Source organism: Mastomys coucha, unplaced genomic scaffold (assembly GCF_008632895.1).
Source record: "Mastomys coucha isolate ucsf_1 unplaced genomic scaffold, UCSF_Mcou_1 pScaffold23, whole genome shotgun sequence".
NCBI classification, from domain to species: domain Eukaryota; kingdom Metazoa; phylum Chordata; class Mammalia; order Rodentia; family Muridae; genus Mastomys; species Mastomys coucha.
The window spans coordinates 100,205,140-100,226,004 of NW_022196906.1; the positions used below are offsets into that span (position 1 = coordinate 100,205,140).

The window sequence follows — 20,865 nt, forward strand, 5'->3', positions numbered from 1 at the left end:
CCCCCACCCCCAACACTGCTGTGAACTTCCACATAGAATGAGCTGTCCCGGTGAGGCCTGGCCCACGCAGCCTTCACACATCCCCTTCTGGATTTCTCTCACTTCTCAGAGTCTGTTTGCTCTCTACCTCCCCTCTTCTAGGTTAACACCCCCTCCCCCCACAACTGCCAAGTCCTTCTTCAGAGTCCCTGAGCCCTGGGACACCTCACTGTGAACTCTGGTCAGTAAAGCTCTCAAAATTCATCTCCCAGGACTCTGAGTCTGTCTTGGTGCCTCCCTCCCCACCCAGGTCTCCACCCAGGGGTGCCTCACCATAGCCAGCTGACTTGCTGTTCTCGGAGGCAAAATAGATACCCTTGCCAACACGACCACCCGAATGTGGCATGATTCGGAGCCCACTGGTGAGGATAGCAGCCACCACGGCCACATTGGTGCCATGCCACAGCAGCCTCCGATTGCCCAGTTTGGAGTGGGCCTGGAACCTGTCTCCCTGCATGGGGGAAGGTAGAAAATGGTAGTGACATGCCTCGGGAAGGTTCAGGTGTCTCTCCCTCTTCTTGGGTGACCAAAGCCTAGGGCACCACGGGTCACTGGCATACACTCAACCTGTCTGAAACTGGTCAGGGTTGTTAAACCAGCTTAGCAAGGGGCAGAGAAGTAAATGTTATCCCCTTAAGGGACAGGGTGGTGACATAGGGGCTGAATCTCCCTCACCTCCCCTTCTCGATTCACTTTCCAAACATGCTGCAGGCCTGGACACCTGTAGCTGTTGCCAGTCTGCTCCAAGTAGGTCTGGATTGCCTGTGGAGAGCAAAGGCCGGTGGCCAAAGGTGGGAAACCTATGGACTAGTGCCCTGGGGTCTTCCCGCTCCAGAGCTCGTCTTAGGTCAGGGCACAAAGAGAGAATGCTGCAAGCCAGGGCTCCCGGGGTATCTCAAGGGCAGGTGGGCAGATTTCACCTTGTACTCGGCCTCCCCAGAGTCCAGCAGTTGAAGCTGGCACCTAAGGAGCTGGTAGTCTCGGTCCAGTGGGTGTGGCACCTCTTCCACTTTCTCCTCCTCACCAGGGGCTGCCTGCAAAGTCTGGGCCAGCTCGATGTCCGCTAGAACCTAAGATAACAGGCACTGGACCTCATCTGCCCGATGGGCTTCCACTTCCACCCCCAGCCTCTCCCGTGTGACAGACACCCCACCTGCCTGTTCCATCCCTACCCCATCTCTCTGTCTGGCTCTCCCCTTCCCTTGGCTCTCAGCCTGCCCACTGCAGCCTCGCCCTCTGGCCCTGGCATCTTTGCCTAGTCGGCCTGGCATCCTCTGGGCCAGCCAGCCCTCACCAGCAACATGTCCTTCTTGGCCTGAAGAAGGTCAGGGGAGTTGATGGGTGGGGGTCGGCTGCGGCCGAAGTTGTGTGGGATGACCGTGTAGAAGCAGGAGGAGAGCTCTTCTAGGCTCGGGCCATCCCCTGTGGGGTTTTTCATGGCCTCCTCTAGAGCTTCCAAGGCCTCGAAGCCACGAGCAATCTGCTGCTTACTCAGCTTTCCCAAGGGCATCTTCTTTACATCTGGCGGGTGAAGGGATGAACCCAGCCCTATAGGCCCTGATATCGGGGATCCTGCCACCCTGCTGGGAGCTCCTCCTCACCCAGGTTCATGAGGGTCATGGCGTTCTTGAACATCTCTTTGCTGAAGATGTTGGTGATAAGCTTCTGGGTGGCAGGGTCTAGGGAGCAGGGCTTAACCACAGTCCTCACGGGGCCGCCATCCACCTGGGGAGATAAGGCCTGCTTGGGCAGGAGCCGTTAGGCAGGATGCTCACACAGGCAGCAGAGCAGGACCTTAGAAATAGCCTAGGCTGAAGCCAGAGAGGGAGGCTGGGACTTAAGGATGGGCTGGCAGGCAGTCCCTCCCCCCGCAACCCACGCCGCCGCCGCCGCCCCCTGCTGCTCCCTACTGCCCCCTACTGTCCATTCACCTTCACTACGGCTGGGACTTAAGGATGGGCTGGCAGGCAGTCCCTCCCCGCCCCCGCCCGCTGCTGCCCCCTACTGTCCACTCACCTTCACTACAGCCTCTTGGCTCTCGGCTTCTCCCTGAACTTCTATAAGGGTGTACTTGCTGGGATGGGCCACAAAGTGGTCCCGCTCCTCCCATTTGTTTTTAGTCTTCTCCCAAAATTTCTTCTTAAAGTCCTTCTTTGCATCTTCCAGGCAGGTGAAGTGGTTCATCTTGCTCTGGCCCACCTCTCCCTGCAAGGGATAAAACTTTCAGGGGTGTGCCCACCAAAAATGTTTGCTGCTCTCTGGGCTGGGCCCATGAGACAAAATGGCTCTTTGGAAGTGGCTCAGGAGTGTTCCCTGGGGGAGGGGGCGTGGGGAAGGGCAGCCCTGGTGGTGGCTCACTCACCACTCGGCCCCAGCGATTCCAGCAGAAGAAGCGACTGCCCTCCTCCAGCAGCTGGATGATGTAGAACTTATTGTTGTTGTTGCCGATGTTGGTCTGGTTCAGGGTACAGTCATAGTCCTCGTGGACCTGTGTGGGGTGAGTCCAGAAGGCAGTTTGGCTGGGCATGGGCTGGGTGTCACGCCGGGGAACATCACGGGGGGGCCTCTTGTTTTGGCACTTGGTGACTCTGCCCTCGGGGTCTCGGTCTGACTGAATGTGATAGAGCCATGTTGTGGGCTTGGGAATTTGGAGAGGATGCGGCTGCTTCCTGTGTGCGGGAATCTGAAAAAGACCTGGCTCTGCCCCGAAGCTGAGTTTGAGGGAACACGGAGGAAGGTCCTGGGGAAACTGAGTTAGGCCCCTTCCTTGAGTGTGATGCACCCTAGAGTCTGACGGTCAGACATGATACACCTTGACCTGATGGGATAACGCCTACCTTGGTGGTCTTCAGAAGATGTGTACACAATCTCTGGCTTAGAGACACTGAGCTACTGGGCTAGAGCAGAGAACCCAAGGAGGAGAAACTGTGGTCTGAACGTGGGTTCAGCTCACCTGAATCCCGGGGTTCCGACTGAATGGACACGAGGGATCCACACGGAGGATGCGCTTATCAGCAGGCGCTGCTGCTCTGAGAGCCTCCGCAGTGGATCGGATTCTGTCCTCCTCCCCGGTCCCCTGTCGCTGCTTCTTGGAGCCCTCGGTCTGCACGGAAGACTTTCGTTTTGGAGCCATGGCTCTCCTGGGGCAAGAGGTAGGAAGTGTTCAGATTTGCCTTTTAGGGGGCTGGCCTCATACTTCTTTCGTGGTATCCACATCCCCATCTCCAAAACTGCCCTTCCTACCTCAGAGATGCCCTTCCCTAAGTTACAAGTCCAAGCTTAGGGCCTGTCAGTTCTGCCCACCCTGGAGCTAGGAAGAAGTTGGCTCCCCGAGCTCTCCAGCTCAAGGTGTTCCCTGAGGGAGCAGAAAAAGTGAAAGCCGACTGACCCCTCCCACTTCTGGGGCACCTCCTCTTCTAGAACATTTCCTCCTCCTGTCAGTCATCGGGCAGGGTTGCTGGGCTGAATCATCTGACCTGTAGGGCAAGGACTCTATAAGGAGCCGGTCTGCAGCCAGATCCTCTCTAGAGCTTAGGACCAAGTGGTGTAGAAGCCTTTTGCTAACAGTCCAGAGTTCTAGGGTGCCAGCCAAAGTTTCAGGTGAGTGGCTTTCAACTGCCAGAGATCAAAAGCCACTTTACCTTCACCCTTCCCTGCCCTGCCCTGCAGAGGACTCCAGGGCAGGGCCAAAGGACACTCACCCAAAAGAAACAGGACCCTGGAAGAGGTGGCCGTTATCCAGCCTGGTATCAGGAATGCCGAATGTGCCTCCTAAGACACTAGTTCCAAGTCTGGGCTCCCATCTAGTGACCCTTCGTGAGCCTTCGGCTTGTCTTTGGTAGGGATCTCCCAGCAACCACGAGAGGAGGGGAAAGAGCTTAGGGGTGGTGTAGAATTCCAGCCATTTGGCCGCTAGTGGGGTGAGTCAGAGGCTGGGTAGGCTGAGGTTGGTGGCCCGTCCCACAGATGAGAGGACAGTAATCTAGACTAATCCAAAGCCGAAGGGGCTGACCGACCTTTCATGTAGCTTTGACTAGGCACATGCAGCATATATCCATTATTTGCCCGATGATTTTGGCTCTAGGTTTGGATCCTGTCTCCTCTTCAGAGCTGCCTGGATTGCATTCCGTATGTTTTAGAGCCTGACTGTCTTAGCTTTATCGCCGCCCCAGCGGAAAAATCACAGAACCCCTCCCCTCTGGCTCCCCCTTGTGGCCATAAGACGCAAGCACAGGCATGCCCTCCTGGCCCCATCCCTCCCTGGAAGTTAGGCGTTAGCAGAGCGCAAGCGCCGCAGGCCCAGGCCGGAAACAGCTAGAGAAACTTGCTTCCTACTCCAGGCTGGCGCCGGAGCCAATAGGAGCTCTTGAAGGCGAGTCTAACTGCATCGGCCCAATAGACGATTGGGGGCGTGGCGGGATCGTCTAACAGATCCAATGGAGCTGCGGAAGGCGGGGCCCGCCGCGCCGTGGGAACCTATCAGGGCTCCGGGTCTTGCCATGCGGCGGGGGTTTAGCAGCCATGTGAGTTCTTCAGCAGCGGTAGCGGCACCTTGATGAACAGTATGTCGACCGCCGTGGCAACTCGTAAGCGGGCAAAGCCAGCTCCCGGGCCCGGGGCGGCTTCAGTCGCCGGCAAGCGGCGGCGAAAGGTGAGCATGGTGTTCTCCTGGACGCGACGGATCTAGCTACTGGGACAGCCATCATTCCATTCCCAGGGCCTCCATCGGGGCTTGTATCTTCGCCAGGGGCTCCATCAGAAGGAAGCCTCCATCTCTTTTCTTGTACCCTCCAAATCCCGGGAAACCTTCTGGTTGGCCAGGGTCAGGTGCCACTTGCCTTTCTCAGCCCTGGGCCTCGTGACCAAGAAAGGATCGTTTTATTTCCAGGTAGACTCTGCTGCGGACAGAGGCAAGGCCAAGGGTGGCGGCAAAATGAATGAAGAGATTTCCAGCGATTCTGAGAGTGAGAGGTGAGTTGTTTTCTACCGAGAGGAAGGGTAAACTGAGGCTCGTGGTGACTAGAAGACTAAGTGCGACTGGTAACAGCGCTGGGCGTTTGGCTCGAGATCCTGAGTCTTTCCTCCAATTTCTGACAGTGAGATGTCGTTTATCTCTGATGTGTCTGTGGGGAGGACCCTGGGCCTCTCTCTAGGGCAGGGAGAACTTGGGACCTTTTTTCGCTTTATGACATGGAGGCAAGGCAGGGCTGGATTGATTTAGAGGCAAGGAGAGAACCATTTTCACACAGTATCACAACGACTGGTGTCCTTGGACTACTCTTTGAGATGAGGTCTCTACTGTTTTGCCCAAGGTAGCCTTGGCCTCCCAGGTTCAAGTGGTCCTATAGCTTTCTAACGAGTTAAAGCTAGAGAGAGTGCTGTCTGGTCAGTAGCCTTCCTAATAACATTAGGAACTTGTTTCACTGTTGTGAACACAGGTGAGCAGGCCAGTGGAGAGAGGCGGTGTAGGGAGGTGTGCGTCTTGGAGGCATGTGTCGTGAGAACTGAAGAAGCCTTTTTAAAACTTGAGCCTGCAGAGATGAGGAGTGTCGTGGAGCGGTGAGGAGGAGATTCAGGGGCCAGAGACAAATCTGGGGTATTAGTGTGCGAGGATGGGAGGAAGAAAAGATAAACAGGCCGATGATAGGTGGGTATAGAACCGAGGGATGTTTGCACATTTTCCCCATTTCAGCTGGTCGTGGGGATGGCTGCTAGGTTTCAAAGGACTGGGACAGGGTGTCATTCCTGGGGTGGACATTCTTAATCCTGGGAACCCTGAAACCTTCCTTATAAACTGGGTTTAGTCATTTTATATTAGTAGACTAATATAGTATTATATTAGTAGTATGCCCCCAGACAGGATTTCTTTGTGTAGCAGTTGTCCTGGAACTCATTCTGTAGACCATGAACTCAAGAGATCTGCCTGCTCTGCCTCCTGATGGCCAGGATAGCATACCTGGCTATCATTTCTACTTGTAAGAGTGAATATGTGTTGCCATAACTTGCTTGTAGAAACCGTATCTTTTTTTGAGGCAAGGTTTTTCCATGTAGCCGTGGCTGTCCTGGAAGCAGCTATGTAGATCAGGCTGGCCTCAACCTCAAAGACATTCGCTTGCTTCTGCTTCCAGGACCTATGCTACACACTTTGGTTTTTGTCTGTCTGTTTTTATTTATATGTGTGTGTGTATGCATGAGTTTGTATGTACTGCCTACTTTGGGTCCCCTGGAACTGTCATGTCAGGTGGTTGTGAGCCACCTGAGAGGCACTGGGACTGAACCCAGGGTTGTTGTAAGAACAGCAAGAGCTCTTAGCTGATGAGCCATTTTTTTCTGGCCCACTCTTTACCCACTCTTCAGTATTTTAACTTGTGTCATGAAATAAATGTATTAACTACAGAATCACCACTCAGTTTTCTTTTGCTGATCTTCTAACTTGGGTGAAAGTAAAAATAAATGTATATACACATTAAATTCAGAGTTGAGTTGAAACAGCTTTTCATTTCTTTTCTCTTTTTTTTTTTTTAAATATTTACTTATTGTTATATGTAAGTTCACTGTAGCTGTCTTCAGACACCCCAGAAGAGGGCATCAGATCTCATTACAGATGGTTGTGAGCCACCATGTGGTTGCTGGGATTTGAACTCAGGACCTTTGGAAAAGCAGTCAGTGTTCTTAACTGCTGAGCCGTCACTCCAGCCGGAAACAGCTTTCCTTTCAAAAGGGATTTTTTTAAACAAAAAGTAATGCTGGGTGTGGTGGTGTATACTTTTAATCCCTGGCACCTGGGAGGCAGAGGCAGACAGATCTGTGAGTTTGAAGCCAGCCAGGGCTACATGGAGAAAATATGTCTTGGGAAACAAAACAAAACAAAACAAAGCAGAATTGCTAAATCCCGTTTATAGGTCTTGGCATCTAGTGTCTTTCTTTACCTGCTGAGCCACCGTACCTCTAACTGCCAATCTGCTTCTCTGGGTGTGGGCCCTTAAATAAGAGACTGATTGGTTTGGGTACACTCAGGAAGATCATGACTCTGGGGCATGGTCTAGCCTTGACCTTCCTGAGACATGGTTCTTTTTTTTTTTCCGAGACAGGGTTTCTCTGTGTAACTCTGACTGTCCTAGAACTCACTCTGTAGACCAGGCTGGCCTCAAACTCAGAAATCCGCCTGCCTCTGTCTCCCAAGTGCTGGGATTAAAGGCGTGCGCCACCACAGCCCAACTGAGACATGTTTTTTGTTCTGTTCTTTTAGGCAGGGACTTTGTAGCTCTGGCTGTCCTGGAACTTGCTATATAGATCAGGCTGGTGTCAAACTCAGAGAGATCTGCCTGCCTCTGCCCCTGAGTTCTGAGACATGCCCCAGGATATGGTTGTCCCTTCTGGTGGAAGTCCTGGGCAAGGGTGCTGGGCAACAGCAGGTGGCAGGCCGGATGCCTGCAGGCTACCTCAACGTGTGCCACGAGCTCCCAGGAACAGGTCAAAGCTGGACCTGTCTGTGAGTGAAGGGAGTGTCCTGAGCTGCTCCAGGGTCTCTGGGGCTCACTTAAAAGGAACAGCAAGAAATTCATCACACACAGCTTAGTCAGTGCTACTTAGGATTCACTTGGAACCTAGTCCTCGGGGTGCAAGGAGGATGCAGGGGCAGCAGGCCTAGGGCAGCCCCTACATGTCTTGGAGAGGTTGTCATCCGGGCATTTGCCTTCTCTGTTCTGCATGGTGGATTTCCTGTTTCCAGTAACCTGTGCCTTTGTCCGTTAGCTTGGGAAGCTCAGCGGAAGGACAGGATCAGTTCTCTGGCATTCTGTACCTGACGGTGTCTTTTTAGTTGGGGCTTTTAGAGATAGTCTTATTCTAGCTCAGGCTGACCTTAAACTTGTGGTGGCAATCTCCTTGTCTTAGCCTTCCAAATTCTAGGATATTAGGTATGCCACCATGCCTGGCTTGACAGTGTGGTTTTCTAGGGGATGGTGATTGAGTTCAGGACCTTGCTCTGTCACTGAGCCATACCCACACCCATGTCTTCATTTGTCACTGTTTATCTTGATACCTCTTCTCCTTCCCTCCTCCCCTCTCCCCTGCACTGACTGTTGAGCCCAGGGCCTCGAGGATGCTTGTTCACTCTGCCACTAAGCCAAGTCTGCAGGCCCGCCACCGTTTACTTCTGATCTTTTGTATACAACCCGGCTTCTCATAGAAGCTTGTGAAATCTTCTCTTTCCCTTCATGTTGAAATGTGGTCATTCCCTGGTGTTATGGGGAGCTGGCTGTTTCGATGGTCTTGTGCTGGACACTGAGTGAGACCTTCCAGCCGAAGTCACATCCTTCTGTTTTGTGTGTGTGTCGTTGGCCCGGAGGGTTGGCAGGGGCAAGGCTGGCATTAAGGAAGCACAGTCCTAGTGGCCAGATGAGGGGGCCCACCCCCTTAGACCCCAACTCTCTCCTCACAGCCTGGCCCCAAGGAAAACAGAGGAAGAGGAGGAGGAAGAACTGGAAGAGACCGCTCAGGAAAAGAAGCTACGCTTGGCCAAACTCTATCTTGAACAACTCAGGCAGCAAGGTGAGCAGAGGCTTAATGAAGGCCAGGGTCTCTGGCAGAGCCGGTCTGCTGCCCCTGTTGCGACTCCAGGCATCTGATGGGTCAGTCACATAGGTTCCCACTGTCGCTAGTGCTGCTGGTGTTAGAGTACCTTGCAGAGGGTGGCTAGAGTCTCTAATGGGCCAGTACACTCTGGGACAGACTAGACCTTTAGGAAGCCAAGCCTAAGTCTAAATAAAGACAGGCAGGGACCGGTAATGCACCAGGGTCTTCCTATAAGATCAACATTGGTGGCCCAACCCTTGAGTAAAGGGCTAGGCATGGGATAGAGGGAGAGAAGGGGACTGCAGCTTGGGATCTTGTGGATTGTTCTCTCCTATACAGAGGAGGAGAAGGCTGAAGCCCGTGCATTTGAGGAGGATCAGGTGGCGGGGCGCTTGAAGGAGGATGTGGTGAGTATGGTGGGTGGGTGTGGATGTGGCTGAAGGCTGGGCCTTCCCTCAGGGCTTCACTCCTCTCCTCTCCTCTCTTTGCAGCTGGAGCAGAGAGGCAGGTTGCAGAAATCGGTGGCAAAGGAGGTGAGTGTAGGGCACCTTGGTGTACGGGAGAGTCAGGGTATGCACGTGGGTCGGAAGGCAGTTGGCTTAGCTCTGCTCATGCTGTTGGGAGTCTTTGTGGACAGTTGGGCAGGGTGGTCAGGTATGCAAGTGTCTCGGCTTCTGGCTAGGGTAGGTGGGGAAGAATGGCCCTAGTTTGGGAAGTGTCTTCGTAGCTCCTACTGCAGTGACACAGTCTCTGTCTTTCCAGATTCAGGCCCCAGCCCCCACCGACATTCGAGTTTTGCGGGGCCACCAGCTCTCCATTACGTGCTTGGTCATCACTCCTGATGACCTGGCCATCTTCTCTGCCGCCAAAGACTGCACCATCATTAAGTGTGAGTGAGACCTCGAGGGTGTGAGCCTGGGGTGGAGCCCTGATGATGGAAGCTTCTAGACTGTTGCTACCTCAGAGGGGCTTTGCGATTGACAGTAGAAGCTTCTGAGAAGCTGTAGGGCTTCTGAGCTCTGTGGGGCACAGAGCTGAGGCCTCAAACAGGCAACTGAATTAGAAGGTGTTTGAAGCTCTGCATGGACTTGGATGGAGTCCTTGGTCCTTCTGGGTCCCTAGTTCTCTACACCTGAGCATAGTCCTCACCTTCCCACTGTCGTCATCACAGGGGGCGGTTAGTGGTCCCAGTGTACTTTTCCTCTTTCTCCTCCTCCTCCTCCTCCTTCTCCTCCTCCTTCTAAGGTTTTATTTATTTATTGGTCTTCAGGCTAGAAGAAGGCATCAGATCCCATTACAGATGGTTGTGAGCCACCATGTGGTTGCTGGGAATTGAACTCAGGACCTGTGGAAAAGCAGTCAGTGCTCTTAACCTCTGAGCCATCTCTCCAGTCCATCATCATTATCATCATCATCATCATCGTTATTATTATTTTAATGCTTTTATTTGTCTCGTGTGTGGTGTGTACATATACCACAGCTCACATGCAGAGATGTCAGAAGACAATCTGTGGGAATCGAGTGGGTTCTGGGGATTGAGTTCAGGTCCTTGCACATTGCAGGAGGTCCCCACTGAGCTCCAGGGCCCTTTTGTATACTTCTTCTTTTGGGGGGTCATGGCTGCCATTGGGGACTGTTGCCTCCATTTGGCAGATGAGACCAAAGTGACTTGTACAGATGCTCACAGCTGCTGAACCCTAGTGCAGGGTCCTCCCTTGTTCCCTTGTCTGTGCTGCCCTTTCATACTGGGGGAGGGGAGGTTGCTAAGCAGCCAGCCCTACCCTGCATCCCCGTAACTTCTTTCCTCTCTCGGTGGCAGGGAGTGTAGAGACGGGGCGGAAGCTGCATGTGATCCCTCGAGCCAAGAAGGGTGCTCAGGGCCAGCCTTCCGGCCACAGCAGCCACGTCCTCTGCATGGCCATCTCCTCTGATGGCAAGTACCTCGTAAGACTGGGTTGGCCCTGTGGGCGGGTGGGAGGTTTGGGTGTGTGGTGTGTGCCGGTGGCCATTACCTTCATTCCCACAGGCCTCCGGCGACCGTAGCAAACTCATTCTAATTTGGGAGGCCCAGAGCTGCCAGCACCTGTATACCTTCACGGGACACCGGGATGCTGTGTCGGTGAGGCTCGGAATAGTGACCACCTGCCTAGCATGGGGTGCCTGCTGAGTGTGCCCACCTGGTGCCAGGCGCCAGACCCCAGACCCCGGGCTCATCTGCAGAGGTCTCTCTGGGTAGTGAGTGGTGTGTAAAGGCTGTGAGTGTGCTGAAGAGATGGGGAGGGATGGAAAGAGACCAGGTTCAGCTGGAACCATGGAGGGCCTGAGGGGTATGTAGCTGTTTGAGGACAGGCAAGCATATTCCTGGCGCCACACAGGGCCTTATGTGGTACTCACAGTGCTCTGGGGGAGCAGGCTCCTGGGTCATGTGACTTACTTTCAGGAGATCCTCTCTGGGCCTGCCCTCCTTCCGTAATCCATACCCTTTGACCCCTCTCCTTTCTCCCTAGGGATTGGCCTTCCGAAGAGGTACCCACCAGCTCTACAGCACTTCCCACGACCGCTCTGTGAAGGTGTGGAATGCAGCTGAGAACTCCTACGTGGAGACCCTGTGAGTGTGCCCAGGCGGATAGCACGGGCAGAGCCACATGTGGGCATGAGTTCACCACATGTGACCCTTCCCTCCTGCTCTGCTCTTCCCTCCAGCTTCGGGCACCAGGATGCTGTGGCTGCCTTGGATGCCCTGAGCAGAGAGTGCTGTGTGACAGCCGGGGGCCGGGATGGGACTGTGCGCGTGTGGAAGATCCCAGAGGAGTCCCAGCTTGTCTTCTATGGCCACCAGTAAGGCAGTTTGCTGGGCTGTGGCCGGGCTCTGTGGGCTATCGAGAGGGCTGGACATTGTCCCTCACAGCCTCTCATTCTAGGGGTTCCATTGACTGTATCCATCTTATCAACGAGGAGCACATGGTATCGGGTGCGGATGATGGGTAAGATTCCCTTTCTGATGTGTCTGACCACTGCTGCCACCAGTGCTTCCTGCCTGCCAGGCCCTGAACTTAGCTCGTTTTGGATCAGTGACCCTAGCCACATTCCTCAGCTGGTCTATGTGATTGGTCCTCCCTGCTGTATGCCTTTGTCTGGCTCTGGCCCCTCAGACTATCTTCCTCACCCACAGCTCAGTGGCCTTGTGGGGCCTCTCCAAGAAACGGCCACTCGCCCTCCAGCGCGAAGCTCATGGGCTTCACGGGGAGCCAGGCCTGGAGCAACCCTTCTGGGTATCTTCGGTGGCAGCCCTACTCAATACAGACCTTGTAGCCACAGGTGGGTGTCGGGGAGGTGGGGAGGGGGGAGTGTGGGGTGAGCTGCTACAGGGCTTGCTTACTGACTCTCTGCCCCCCAAGGCTCCCATAATGCCCGTGTGCGACTTTGGCAGTGTGGAGAGGGCTTCCGGCAGCTTGACCCTCTCTGTGACATCCCCCTGGTAAGTGGTTTTAAATGCATAACCCTGTCTTTTAAGACTCCGGAGGCCTGTGGAATGAACAATTTCTGCTCTTCCCATCCAGAGAAGTTTGTTCAGGGCAAGACCACTTACTGTCACAGAGCCTGGCAGGGACTCCCTCTTTCTTCCTCTGTTCCCTTTGCCCTGTCCTGGCTTTGTGTACAAGCTGAGTGTGTGTGGGCAGAGGGAGGGGGCCTGCACTGGGCTTGGTTCTATGTAGTGGGTATTGGCTGCTGGGCTGTGTGGAGTTGACTGTCCACACTGGGGTGACCTGCGGGTTGGGTTACAATATGTCAGTGACAGCTTGGGTCAGGATTACTGACCTGGGGTTTCTAACACCCCAGTATCAGGAGCCAGGCCCGAGCCAGCTCGTGACACACTTGATGGGCACTGTCTCCTTAATCCTCACCATCTCCCTGCCTGGCTGGTGCTCCACTCCTACCGTCTCAGATAGGCGGCTGAGGTCTCAGGGGAAAGGCTTGGCACACCTAACCAGCGCAGGAGGCGGCAGGGGTGTGCACGAGGCCCTTGCCTGCTGCTGGGAGCAGTGGTGAGGAGTGTTCTGATGTCTTACATGCCCCTCTCTCTCAGGTCGGTTTTATCAACAGCCTCAAGTTCTCCAGTGCTGGGGACTTCTTGGTGGCTGGCGTGGGACAGGAGCACAGGTGTGTGAGGGGTGTGGGGCTGAGGGCAGGGTAGCACTGGCTGGATGGGAATAGGAGACAGGTGGTGTGCCTCTGCCTCAGTGGTCATTCATTCCCTGCAGGCTTGGCCGGTGGTGGAGGATCAAAGAGGCCCGGAACTCAGTCTGCATCATCCCGCTCCGCAGGGTCCCCGTGTCCCCTGTTGCCGGCTCCTGACACTCATCCTTATTTAAGTGATTTCCAGGCCCCTCCCCCACCCCCTTTTGTATTAAAGCCTCCTATTCTAGACCCTGCTCTTCCTTGTTCCTCTGGCTTCTGGGAGGGTCAGGGGGATAAGTGTGTGGTAAGGACCAGGAGGTGGCAGAGACCTGGGAAAGACAGGACTCTAGCTCTCTCAGCTGAAGGCTTTCATTTTCAGAGGGCTGGGTGGGAACCTCAGCTGGTTCTTGCGTGACCTCATTAGACAGCTGCTCGTGACTGGGCTGATGGGGTCAGAGTCATTCCACCCATCAAGCCAGGAAACTATGGCTTTCCATTCCTGTGTGGAGGCTCAAGCTGGGGTCTGAGGACTAAATGGAAGCTAGCAGAGCCTACCGTTCAGGCTGACCCCACTTCCCTACCTGTTCCAGCTGGAAGGGATACATTGCCCCCAAAGTGGGAGTCGGCTGTGTTTAGGGACAAGGTCAGAAATGGGGAAGAGAGTTTCAGTCTGATAGAGCTAGCTAGGCAAGGACCCTGCTGGGAAGATGTGTCAGAGAAATACTGCCTGCTTTTACAGATTGGAGATTCACTCCTGTCATGGGGTACAGCAGTGGATGAGGGGGAGTCTGGGAGAGGGGAGGTGGAAGAGTAGAACAGATGGGCAGGTCTTGAAATCTGAAAAGTGATGGAGAACATCCCCCCTCACCTTTGGGAGAGCATGTGCAAGGTCAAGAGGTACCAGTGTGGCGGGTCAGATGTTGGGAGAAGGGAGTGAGATGCTGGGCCTTTGAAAAGAAAACTGGACCAATAAGATAGCTCTGAGGGTAGAGGCGCTTGCTGGCAAGCCTGCCCAGCTGAGTTCAATCATTAGAGCCCAGATGGTGGAAGGAAAGAGCTGACCACTGAAGGTAGTACTCTGATGTCCACATGCATGTCATGGCACATGCATCTTCATAAATAAATATAAAACTAGCTGCTAGGGGTGTGAGGAGGAGTGCTGGTCAGGGGTGGGGAGTTGGAGGAAGACGGAAGGCCACTCAGGAGCAGTAGTATTGTGACAGGCGAGATGGCAGGAGTAATGAGACGGCAGCAGAGGCAGGGACAAGCTGTGTTAGAGGTGGTCGCTTGGAGGTGGAGCTCACAGATGACAGGCTGTGGGGAATGTGAGAGCCATGACTGAGTGGTGACGTGCTCACTGAGGTGAGGACAACCAGGGGGCGGTGGGACAGGTCTTTTTATATTTTAATATTCTTTAAAATGTGGGAGGGCCTCTCCTCCCACTGATGTCCAACAAGGCCATCCTCTGCCACATATGTGGCCAGCATCATGGGTGCCTCCATGTGTATTTCTTGGTGGTTGGTCCAGGCCCCGGGAGCTCTGGGGTGTGTGTGTGTGTGTCTGGCCTGTTGACACTGTTGCTTCCTCCATGGGGCTGCAAACCCCCTCAGCTCCTTCAGTCCCTTCTCCAACTCCTCCATCGGGGACCCCCAAGCTCAGTCCAATGGTTGGCTGTGAGCTTTTGCCTCTGTCTTTGTCGGGCTCTGTGGTACCAGCATAGTGGGGTATTCCTGTGTCAACCTGACCATGTTTTAGGGAGGACTGTGGAAGGACTTTGGAAGTTTAGGCCAGAAGAGCCATTGGTTGTTAAGAGTTCTCTGAAATGTTCTGTAGGAGCTTGGAAGATCATGTTGAGAACAGTGCAAACGATGGAGACCTGGCTTGTGAAATTTCAGAGGGAAGATTAAAGACTCTTATCAGGGCCGTTGTTTTGATTGTGAAGATTCTGTGGTTCTGGTTAGTTGGGGCTGAAGAATCAGCTATGAGTAACAAGGTATCAGGACTACTGAAGCAAACCTTTGCATTACTGGGACGATTGATGCTGGTGAGCTGGAGCTAAGAAATTAGCGGTGATTAAGAGACTACCACTGTGACCAGAACTGTATGTTTACATAATATATATTTTCATGTTACCTATTCCAAAGAAAGATTCAGACCCATGTTATTATTTTATCTTCTTTTTACCTGTGTGGATATAGTGATTAAAATATATTTTTGCCTTTTCATATTAGTTTTTAAGTTTAATTTATTATGAATAAAATAAACTTAGGCCAAGTTAAAAAAAAGGGGGGGGGGCACTGACTGCTCTTCCAGAGGTCCTGAGTTCAATTCCCAGCATCTTACCACAGCTTACCACCATCTGTAATGGGGTCTGATGCCCTCTTCTGGTATGTCTGAAGGCAGCTACAGTGTATTCATATACATAAATCTTTTTTTTAAAATATGGGCTAATAGAATAGCCAGAGCGTAGAGTGCTGAAGAAAACTAGGTTCTGTAGGCAGATAATGGGATTCCAGGTCAGATGCGAGAGGGTCCCAGGAGCAGCCAGGCTACACCTGCTGGGGAGACAGGAAGAACCAGAAAGGAGGAAGCCTGTGGCTTGGGCGTGCTTTGTCTCTGGCTGTGTTACTTAAACATGGTCGTTCCTTGCTTCTGCCACGAGCCATCGTCCAAGCCTCTGGAGATCAGTCACTTTCCTTGGCGCTGTGATGTGTCTATGAGGATTGGGGTGGAGCCTGAGACAGGGGATGTGAGCACAGCTCTCCCATGGGCACTGACTTAAGCCTGGATCTGAAGGTCCTGGAGCTGGGTTGTGGATGCAGGAAGAGCAGATCCGTCTTCTGATCCTTCCGGACGTGTGCAACTCTTCCATAGCTTTCTCACCTTGTTCAGTCCTGGCTGAAAGCACTCCCAGGGTGCATGGCGAGATGGTGTTTTGTCTGGCCTCACTACCCAAGCTCTGTGTCCCAGGAAGTGAGGGAGAAACCTTGCCTTCACTTCATTTCCAGCCTGCACTCCTGATCCCACCACAAACTCAGAGACAATATGTTCTCCTTCCAAGTCCATAGAGTTTTGTGGAATGTGAAGGATTTTCTCTTAAAAAGAAGTGGTCTTATGTTCTTTCTTCTACATCAAGGTTGAGTACATGATTCCTGTCTTTCTACTGGGGACTGTAGGTCTAACTGGACCATTTCAGAATCAGTGAGTACTCAGGAGACTCCACGGAACACACTGTTATAGGTAGATAAACACCTATGCTGGCTAGCATAAAAGGCAGATTTATCTCTGGCAGCCCTTTCTTCACTGTTGGTTAATGCTGTCTGGTCTCCCAGTCCTCTAACTCCAGAGTGATACAGTCACCTTCATCCATGTCAACACCCTCTCCAGTGCCCGCCAACACAGCCATGAGCATTCTCCATGGCCAGTCAACGAGAGAACATGCTTTCCTTCCTAGAGTTAACCTACAAAGGTGCAGCCATCAAAGTGACTCCGTGCTTCATCAACACAGTTCCAGAAAACAAATGGCAGAGTCCCAGACTTGGGAGGCCAGCAGAGGATATTCAGTTCATCTCTGCATGTTTCCAGAAATAAAAGCTGGGCTCATCCCTTTTAAGATCATCTTGAAAATTCTGTACATACTTCATTATTTGTATTTTTGTGTATGCTTGTATGTCTGGATGTCGTGTGAGTGCAGTGGCCTTGGAGGCCAGTGGAGGACAATGATCCCTTGGGGCTGGAGTCACAGGCAATCGTGAGTTGCTCAATGTGGGTATTGGGACTAAAATTCAGGGCCACTGCAAGAACAGATGTTTTTTCTTAATCGCTGAGCCATGTCACCAGTTCCTTAAAAAAAAATTTTTTTTAATGCATTTTTCTGTAACCTATACCCACATCCTGCCTTCCACATCTCCCTCACCCCATTAACTCCACATTGACACTTCTAGCCTCATAACATGACCCTCCCTCCCCTTCAGTACACTCCTCTGTTCTACACTGAGCATGTACCTTCTGCAAGAGCCACCCAGTGACTCCTGGGACCATGACTGAATGGACCCCAGGCCTCATGCTGTCAAGATGGGTCTTCAGGAGGTGGGACGGTCAGCGGAAAGGGCTCCCCTGTGTAGCAGCTGCCTTTCACCTGTCGGGTTGCATCCCTGTCATCTAGGGGCAGAAGAAGAGAGAGAACCCTGAGCCCAAGGCTGACATGATGGAGCCCAGGCTGGTTCTTGGGTCCCCTGGGCACTGGGTGGGTAGGTCGGATTTGTCAGCCACCCAGCGCCTCTGTGGTCACTGGTGGTTGTGTAAATGTCTTTGACTTCCTCGTGTTCACGTTCAGATCCATGTACCACTGTTCTGACATCGCTCAATGTAGCCACAGTGATCTGAGGTTTCTTTACTTACGAATGTATCTAGGCAGGAGAGATCAACTCATTTTTACCTTTTGAGATTCTGGGCTAGCTTTGACCCCAAAGCAATCCTTTTGCCTCAGCCTCCTGAGTGCTGGAATTATAGGCCGGCCACCATGTCTGACTTAACTCATTACTTTTAAAATATTTATATAGTATTTAGGTATAAGCAGTTTACGGTCATACCACTTTGAATGTGCCCCATCTTGTCTGAAGGTATGAGCAGACTATAAATCATTAAACAAATCATTGATTATTCAAAAATGTGAATGAAGTGTTATCATCAGTGGTTCATTATACACCTTTACATCAATGGGCCAGTATTTCCCGTGATTTGGCCTTGAAGCCAGGACTCTGGGCATTTATGGCAGATAAAGACCAAACAAGCAAACAGGCATCACTCTGCCTTTTCCTTGGAAGTGACTCAACTGTTGCCTGAGTCACAGCTGCCCTTATGACATCATGGGCCACTCTCTGCTTTCTGTCCTGCTGATGCCAGAGCAGCACAGACCTGAGGGGATTTGAACCATCTACACCCAATCCATGCGTGAACAATGGTGAGCAAGCGAGGGCAGACATTATGCTTGTATGTCCCCACAGATCTCTCAGGACGAGGGGATCCTCAGAGTCTGGGAAGGAAGTGGCTGTGTGGTGGTGGCACATGCCTTTAATCCCAGCACTTGGGAGGCAGAGGCAGGCGGATCTCTTTAGGCCAGCCTGGTCTACAGAGCGAGTTCCAGAACAGCCAGGGCTACACAGAGAAACCCTGGCTCACAAAATGTAGGTGGGGGGAGAGAGAGTCTGGGAGCTCTGGAAGTCAGGGACGTGTGGGTACAGAGCAGCGAGGGGAGATGGCAGCCCCACCCCTGACTTACCAATTGCTGAGCACAGGGTAAGGAGCAGCAGAAGCCTGAAGACCTTAATGCACCTACTGACGATACTCCTCAGGAGAAGCGGCAGCCAGCTGACCTATCCTCAAAAACAAAGAAGGCAAAGGTAGGAGGAGATTGGGCCTCGGTGTCTCCTCCGGCCCTTGTCCTTTGCATGGTCCAGGGCTCAGAGCTGGGGCAAATGGTCCCTAATTGCCACTCTCTCCTGTTTCCTTTTTCAGGCTAAAACTTTGGTTCAGAAATGGAAAGCAGACAATGTTAGTGTGAAGTTGGGAAAACTATAGCTCAGACCAAGGGACTGGGGCTGATTTAGGGAACGTGTTTATGGAATAGAAGAGCTAAGATGTTGGGAAGTTGGCTTAGAATTGTGTGTGTATGTTTACACTTCTGCTTGTCAATTAAGATGAGGACTATGAAAGTCATCAGGCTCGATGGTGCACACCAATCGTCCCAGCATGTGGGAGGCTGAGACACTTAGGAAAGATGCTGAGGCAAGGAAAGATTCCATAGACTCACCACATACATACATACATACATACATACATACATACATACACACATACAAACATACATACATATATATATACACACACGCATATATACACACACACTCCTAACACACATTCACAAACACACACACTCATTCACACACTCATACACATACACATATACACTCACACAGATAAACACACACACTCCTAACACTCATACACACACATACATACACACTCATACACACACATATACACTCACACATATAAACACACACACACACATACACACACACATACACAATACACATACACACACATACACACTCATACACACACACATAACCACACTCACATCGTCATACACTCACACACATAAACACACACTCACACACACATAAACTCACACAATAAACAACACTCATACACACACACACACATACATACATACATATACATACACACACATGCATACACACACTCATACTCATACATACACATACACATATGATGTGGGCAGGATGGCAAGAGTAAAAGAGATAGAATGGAGAAAAGAAATTGGACTGTATGAGTTGAAAGAAACGTAACATGAGGGTTCGACAAGAGGGAGGAGAAGGTTGAGGACTAGGGAGAGTCAAGAGGGACAAATGAACAAGGGGCACCAATTCCCCAGAAGGTTCTAATGGGAAGGAACCTGGTCCTGGTTAGGTGGGCAGGTGCAGCCTGGCCTAACCATTTCATATGTATAGGCTCACAGGTTTTGCTAACCTGGTCTATGGCTTGAGACTCAAGGACCATGGTGAGCTGCTGGTGGCCTGAAGCCAGAGGGTGAGGGACAGAGGGAGGATGCCAACCCAGTCTTCTAATCCCAGCCAGTGTCCTGACCAAGGCTATGAATTTCAGGGGAAAGGCAGGGGCAGCAATGGACAAGGAGTCAGGGCCGTTTTCAGCATCCCCTTGAGCTGAGGTGGATGAGGAAATTCACTGAACATTCCCTCTTTTTTCTTTGCAAGTCCAACAAAAACCAGGAGCGTTCTGAAAACGACCAAGTTATAAAGATCCAAGCTTGGTGGCGTGGTACACTGGTACGTCGGTCGCTGTTGCACGCAGCCCTCAGTGCCTGGATTATCCAATGCTGGTGGCGGCTGATACTGCCAAAGATTATGGAGAAGAGGCGGCAGTCCATGCTGGATACCTTCCAACAGGAGCAGTGGGCAGTCGTCAGGCTGCAGTCCTGGGTCCGCATGTGGCGTATCCGCAGGCGTTACTGCCGGTTGCTTAATGCTGCCCGGACCATCCAGTCTCACTGGAGGTGTCATGCTTGCTCTTCACGGGGTGTCATCAAGGGCCAATACCGAATTTCAACCAGCCAGATGCACCTTGAGCTGGAGGTCTTGCTGGGTTCAGGGCCTTGTATTGTGACCGAATGTATTCCCCTCCCAATAAAGCAGTGAGGTGGTAGGATTATGTGTGGTTTTTGACTAACAAATTCCAGGAGGGCTTGATGGGAAAGTCTAGGCATTTTGTATATTAGCTCTGGGGAAGTGGTCACCCTGGGTTCTTGTCTCTGTGCTGGAAGGCTTTTCACCCTCAGCTTCTGAGTCTAACTTGTTATCTAAACTGGAAGCTGTCAAGAGAGTCCCACTAAATTCTTATTCTTCCTCTTCCTCTTCCTTCTCTTTCTCCTCATCCTCCTTCCCCTTCTCTTCCTTCTCATTTTCCTTCTCCTCTTCCTCCTTTTTTAAAAAATATTTTGAGATAGGGGTTCTCTATGTAGCTCTGGCTGTTCTGGAACTCTGTAGACCAGGATAGCCTCAAACTCAAGAGATGCATCAGCCTCTGCCTCCCCAGCGCTGGGATTAAAGTTATGTGTCACCCCTCCCAGCCACAGCAGATTTTTATTCCCATTTTTCTCTTGAGCTCTCCAAGGGGACTAGGTTCGTCTTTTTCCACCTCTGGCCAATGTAGGAGATTCTACAGCTGTGAGTGGCCAGACCTCAGGTGACACAGACCCTGGAGCTGAGAAAGTTTTAGCTGTTTTCCTCTGCATGATTCAGGCATTGCTAGGCTTTCTGAACATTTCTTCCTGTGGCGTGTTGTCCAAAGGGTGGGATTAGGGTTAGGTGATGGCAAAGGTCAGTAGGTAGCCCAGGCTAGGTAGACCCTCCTCTTGTCTGTATATTACCATCCCAAAGACACTTACAGAAAGGGAGGGTCTCTGAGATCTGGGTCTTTCCCTACAAGACTGCCCTGCCCCTGTATCTGTTCAGAGCCTTGGTGTCT

The 20,865-nt window shown here is 52.1% G+C and overlaps 3 protein-coding genes across 10 annotated transcripts in view; 2 read left to right on the forward strand and 1 right to left on the reverse strand.

The window, feature by feature from the left end:
- Parp3 (poly(ADP-ribose) polymerase family member 3) overlaps window positions 1-4,285 on the reverse strand; it is a 6,543-nt gene extending 2,258 nt beyond the window's left edge. Inside the window, exons 1-10 of one of the 7 annotated variants that reach the window (XM_031344594.1) lie at window positions 4,056-4,285; window positions 3,428-3,515; window positions 2,993-3,179; window positions 2,402-2,527; window positions 2,056-2,244; window positions 1,641-1,764; window positions 1,334-1,560; window positions 960-1,109; window positions 715-801; window positions 313-490 (exon numbers count right to left, since the gene is read on the reverse strand). In XM_031344594.1, the coding sequence (XP_031200454.1) occupies window positions 313-490; window positions 715-801; window positions 960-1,109; window positions 1,334-1,560; window positions 1,641-1,764; window positions 2,056-2,244; window positions 2,402-2,527; window positions 2,993-3,172 (1,261 nt within the window). In that variant the 5' untranslated portion in view covers window positions 3,173-3,179; window positions 3,428-3,515; window positions 4,056-4,285. The other 6 variants (XM_031344589.1, XM_031344590.1, XM_031344593.1 and 3 more) reach the window with 6 other exon arrangements.
- Window positions 4,286-4,448: 163 nt separating this feature from the next.
- Rrp9 (ribosomal RNA processing 9, U3 small nucleolar RNA binding protein) lies at window positions 4,449-13,044 on the forward strand. Its single transcript, XM_031344596.1, has 15 exons — window positions 4,449-4,690; window positions 4,928-5,010; window positions 8,483-8,592; window positions 8,956-9,023; window positions 9,108-9,149; window positions 9,379-9,505; window positions 10,436-10,560; window positions 10,643-10,735; window positions 11,124-11,224; window positions 11,320-11,454; window positions 11,538-11,600; window positions 11,789-11,934; window positions 12,015-12,094; window positions 12,704-12,777; window positions 12,879-13,044. Exons 1-15 carry the CDS (start codon window positions 4,595-4,597, stop codon window positions 12,970-12,972), a joined length of 1,437 nt encoding a protein of 478 aa, XP_031200456.1. The 5' UTR covers window positions 4,449-4,594; the 3' UTR covers window positions 12,973-13,044.
- Window positions 13,045-17,652: 4,608 nt separating this feature from the next.
- Iqcf1 (IQ motif containing F1) lies at window positions 17,653-20,046 on the forward strand. 2 transcript variants are annotated; one of them, XM_031344150.1, is made up of 3 exons: window positions 17,653-17,758; window positions 18,093-18,197; window positions 19,596-20,046. In XM_031344150.1, exons 1-3 carry the CDS (start codon window positions 17,756-17,758, stop codon window positions 20,034-20,036), a joined length of 549 nt encoding a protein of 182 aa, XP_031200010.1. In that variant the 5' UTR covers window positions 17,653-17,755; the 3' UTR covers window positions 20,037-20,046. The 2 variants fall into 2 exon arrangements, with proteins under 2 accessions (XP_031200010.1, XP_031200011.1); XM_031344151.1 differs by lacking the exon at window positions 18,093-18,197 and having other exon boundaries at window positions 17,655-17,758.
- Window positions 20,047-20,865: the final 819 nt, after the last annotated feature.